Source organism: Schistocerca gregaria, chromosome 2 (genome assembly GCF_023897955.1).
Source record: "Schistocerca gregaria isolate iqSchGreg1 chromosome 2, iqSchGreg1.2, whole genome shotgun sequence".
In the NCBI taxonomy this organism is placed as follows: domain Eukaryota; kingdom Metazoa; phylum Arthropoda; class Insecta; order Orthoptera; family Acrididae; genus Schistocerca; species Schistocerca gregaria.
In genome coordinates this window covers 541097031-541101091 of record NC_064921.1, presented here as the reverse complement: position 1 = coordinate 541101091, position 4061 = coordinate 541097031, and the positions used below count along the sequence as shown (strand labels likewise).

General features: G+C 46.8%; 1 protein-coding gene across 12 annotated transcripts in view; it reads left to right on the top strand.

Annotated features, from left to right (window-relative positions):
- Positions 1–768: 768 nt before the first annotated feature.
- The window catches only part of LOC126331324 (uncharacterized), a 4891-nt gene continuing 1598 nt past the window's right edge, over positions 769–4061 (top strand). For 3 of the 12 annotated variants that reach the window (XM_049996470.1, XM_049996462.1, XM_049996461.1), the window contains exons 1-12: positions 769–808; positions 947–992; positions 1111–1328; positions 1415–1663; positions 1754–1877; positions 2016–2242; positions 2329–2577; positions 2668–2791; positions 2930–3156; positions 3243–3491; positions 3582–3705; positions 3844–4061. The exon at positions 3844–4061 is cut by the window's right edge and continues 9 nt beyond it. In XM_049996470.1, coding sequence (XP_049852427.1) covers positions 947–992; positions 1111–1328; positions 1415–1663; positions 1754–1877; positions 2016–2242; positions 2329–2577; positions 2668–2791; positions 2930–3156; positions 3243–3491; positions 3582–3705; positions 3844–4061 — 2055 coding nt within the window. In that variant the 5' untranslated portion in view covers positions 769–808. The remainder of the gene's footprint in view (positions 809–946; positions 993–1110; positions 1329–1414; positions 1664–1753; positions 1878–2015; positions 2243–2328; positions 2578–2667; positions 2792–2929; positions 3157–3242; positions 3492–3581; positions 3706–3843) is intronic. The other 9 variants (XM_049996468.1, XM_049996471.1, XM_049996464.1 and 6 more) reach the window with 9 other exon arrangements.

Sequence of the window (4061 nt, the reverse complement as noted above, 5' to 3'; positions counted from 1 at the left end):
TGCATCCTCAGATTTTCATCTTTTTCGCTCTCTATCGAACAGTCTTCAAGAAACTTACGTTCTGAATGAAAAGGCGCTCCGAACCTAGCTCGACAAGTTCTTCGCCTCAAAAGCACGTGATTTTTATAGTTGCGGAATCAAAAATTTACCCCAGCGTTGGTTGACAATTGTAAATGATGAAGGAGAATACATTATTCATGATAAAAATTTCTGGTATGTATACCTTTTGTGTTTATTGAACTTACGAAAAACGCTACGACCTTATACACCAACCCTATTTATAAGGAAAGTAGAATTTAACATCCAAGCAACAATAACGCCAATAAAGTTTCGGAAAAATTGGAGGACGGATTCGACCGTGGATTGTTTAAAGGAACATTCAATACTTCACTTAAATGGCTAACAAGAGCCAAGTAGAACCTAACTGAAGATTCCTGAACAAAGATCCGAAACCAGCGTATCATTAGCTAAGGCTCATCGAAAAATTCTATTTGATTTTCCTAAGATAATGAACCAGCGAAATACCTCACTTACCAACACACGACGCCATTAGAGGGCAGCAACAGTGGTGGGCAAGTAAAATCTAAGCTTCACATGCGTTAAAATGTGAAATTCGTGAGAATGTTATCGTCAGTATTACCACACGTGTCCTCCGGATAATCGGATCTTTTGCAGTTGATCATTAGCACAGATAAAGCAAATCACCACAACACAGGTGTCTCGCTACGGAGATAAGAGACAATATAAATAGTGAGCAGCATTAGGACAGATCACATAGCTGGAAGCAAAGCAGCGAGACGTGCTCGAGGTAAGCGACATGCACGCTTTACAGACGCTAAGAAGTGCCAACTCTTTATGGATATGGCCAGTCATTAGTTGGTATCAAAAAGAGGTGAATCTGTTGAAGAATCTTTAGACTAAATTTAGTGTACGTTCTAATTTACAGATGAAGACGATCTTCATCCTATTCGCTGTCCTCGGGATAACAGCAGGTAGCATAACCATACTATGATAATATAAATTTTACAATACCTGTTTTTACACAGTGAAACCACATACCTACACGCTGATGAAGCGAACTAAATACATTGCACTGCTCATTAATTTCAGCAAAGGCTGTTCCTGCCCCCCGTATTAGCGTACACACACGCGACCTCCAGGATGACCTCAATGACTTCCTCGCCCTCATCCCCGTCGACGAAATTGTCGCTATCGTGCTCGACCACTTGGCCAACGACCCTGAGGTGCAGGCTGCTGTTCAGTACATACTCTCTGATGACTTCAAGAGCATTGTCCTGGCCATCGACGCTCTCCCAGAATACATTGATGTAAGGATCTCCACCTATACCAGTTCCAGACCGACGCAATATACTTTTATTGTGGATACGTTAAATTGTTACCTTCTTCTCCACAGTTCCTCAACTACCTGCAAGAGTCCGGCCTCGATGTCTACAAATACGTGAACGCTCTACACGACTTCCTGGGACTGCCCCAGCTTACCCCTCCATCCAAGCTGAGACGCGCCAGGAGCATCCGTTCCATGGTCGACGAGATTCTCGCCATCTTGCCATTGGAAGAACTCCGGGCTCTGTTCGACGAGAAGCTGGAAACCAGCCCCGACTTCAAGGAACTGTACGACAGGATCAGGTCTCCCGAATTCCAGGTGATTCGTCATGTCTTGATCAGTAGTTATGTGACCTATTTGGAGGATACTTAGTACTTGAAGGTTATTTGGGCTTTTTATCTGTTGTAGTCGATCGTGGAAACTCTGAACTCGCTGCCAGAGTACCAGGAGCTGCTCCAGAAACTGAGGGACGCTGGCATCGACGTCGACGCATTCATTGACCTGATTCGCGGTCTTTTCGGCCTGCCAACAAGTAAGTAACACACTATGTAGCGTAAGTAATGAAAGCATTAGTATCTAACAGGCAGTCTTTCGAAGATTGTTGCATTTCAGAGACAAGTGCACAATTTCGCTTCTAGAGTACTTAAAGTCTCTCTTTATTCTCTCTTAGGCTCCAGCAACAAGGTTCGACTCCATGTACGTGCCAAGAAGGCCAACCGCGACCTCCAGGATGACCTCAATGACTTCCTCGCCCTCATCCCCGTCGACGAAATTGTCGCTATCGTGCTCGACCACTTGGCCAACGACCCTGAGGTGCAGGCTGCTGTTCAGTACATACTCTCTGATGACTTCAAGAGCATTGTCCTGGCCATCGACGCTCTCCCAGAATACATTGATGTAAGGATCTCCACCTATACCAGTTCCAGACCGACGCAATATACTTTTATTGTGGATACGTTAAATTGTTACCTTCTTCTCCACAGTTCCTCAACTACCTGCAAGAGTCCGGCCTCGATGTCTACAAATACGTGAACGCTCTACACGACTTCCTGGGACTGCCCCAGCTTACCCCTCCATCCAAGCTGAGACGCGCCAGGAGCATCCGTTCCATGGTCGACGAGATTCTCGCCATCTTGCCATTGGAAGAACTCCGGGCTCTGTTCGACGAGAAGCTGGAAACCAGCCCCGACTTCAAGGAACTGTACGACAGGATCAGGTCTCCCGAATTCCAGGTGATTCGTCACGTCTTGATCAGTAGTTATGTGACCTATTTGGAGGATACTTAGTACTTGAAGGTTATTTGGGCTTTTTATCTGTTGTAGTCGATCGTGGAAACTCTGAACTCGCTGCCAGAGTACCAGGAGCTGCTCCAGAAACTGAGGGACGCTGGCATCGACGTCGACGCATTCATTGACCTGATTCGCGGTCTTTTCGGCCTGCCAACAAGTAAGTAACACACTATGTAGCGTAAGTAATGAAAGCATTAGTATCTAACAGGCAGTCTTTCGAAGATTGTTGCATTTCAGAGACAAGTGCACAATTTCGCTTCTAGAGTACTTAAAGTCTCTCTTTATTCTCTCTTAGGCTCCAGCAACAAGGTTCGACTCCATGTACGTGCCAAGAAGGCCAACCGCGACCTCCAGGATGACCTCAATGACTTCCTCGCCCTCATCCCCGTCGACGAAATTGTCGCTATCGTGCTCGACCACTTGGCCAACGACCCTGAGGTGCAGGCTGCTGTTCAGTACATACTCTCTGATGACTTCAAGAGCATTGTCCTGGCCATCGACGCTCTCCCAGAATACATTGATGTAAGGATCTCCACCTATACTAGTTGCAGACCGACGCAATATACTTTTATTGTGGATACGTTAAATTGTTACCTTCTTCTCCACAGTTCCTCAACTACCTGCAAGAGTCCGGCCTCGATGTCTACAAATACGTGAACGCTCTACACGACTTCCTGGGACTGCCCCAGCTTACCCCTCCATCCAAGCTGAGACGCGCCAGGAGCATCCGTTCCATGGTCGACGAGATTCTCGCCATCTTGCCATTGGACGAACTCCGGGCTCTGTTCGACGAGAAGCTGGAAACCAGCCCCGACTTCAAGGAACTGTACGACAGGATCAGGTCTCCCGAATTCCAGGTGATTCGTCATGTCTTGATCAGTAGTTATGTGACCTATTTGGAGGATACTTAGTACTTGAAGGTTATTTGGGCTTTTTATCTGTTGTAGTCGATCGTGGAAACTCTGAACTCGCTGCCAGAGTACCAGGAGCTGCTCCAGAAACTGAGGGACGCTGGCATCGACGTCGACGCATTCATTGACCTGATTCGCGGTCTTTTCGGCCTGCCAACAAGTAAGTAACACACTATGTAGCGTAAGTAATGAAAGCATTAGTATCTAACAGGCAGTCTTTCGAAGATTGTTGCATTTCAGAGACAAGTGCACAATTTCGCTTCTAGAGTACTTAAAGTCTCTCTTTATTCTCTCTTAGGCTCCAGCAACAAGGTTCGACTCCATGTACGTGCCAAGAAGGCCAACCGCGACCTCCAGGATGACCTCAATGACTTCCTCGCCCTCATCCCCGTCGACGAAATTGTCGCTATCGTGCTCGACCACTTGGCCAACGACCCTGAGGTGCAGGCTGCTGTTCAGTACATACTCTCTGATGACTTCAAGAGCATTGTCCTGGCCATCGACGCTCTCCCAGAA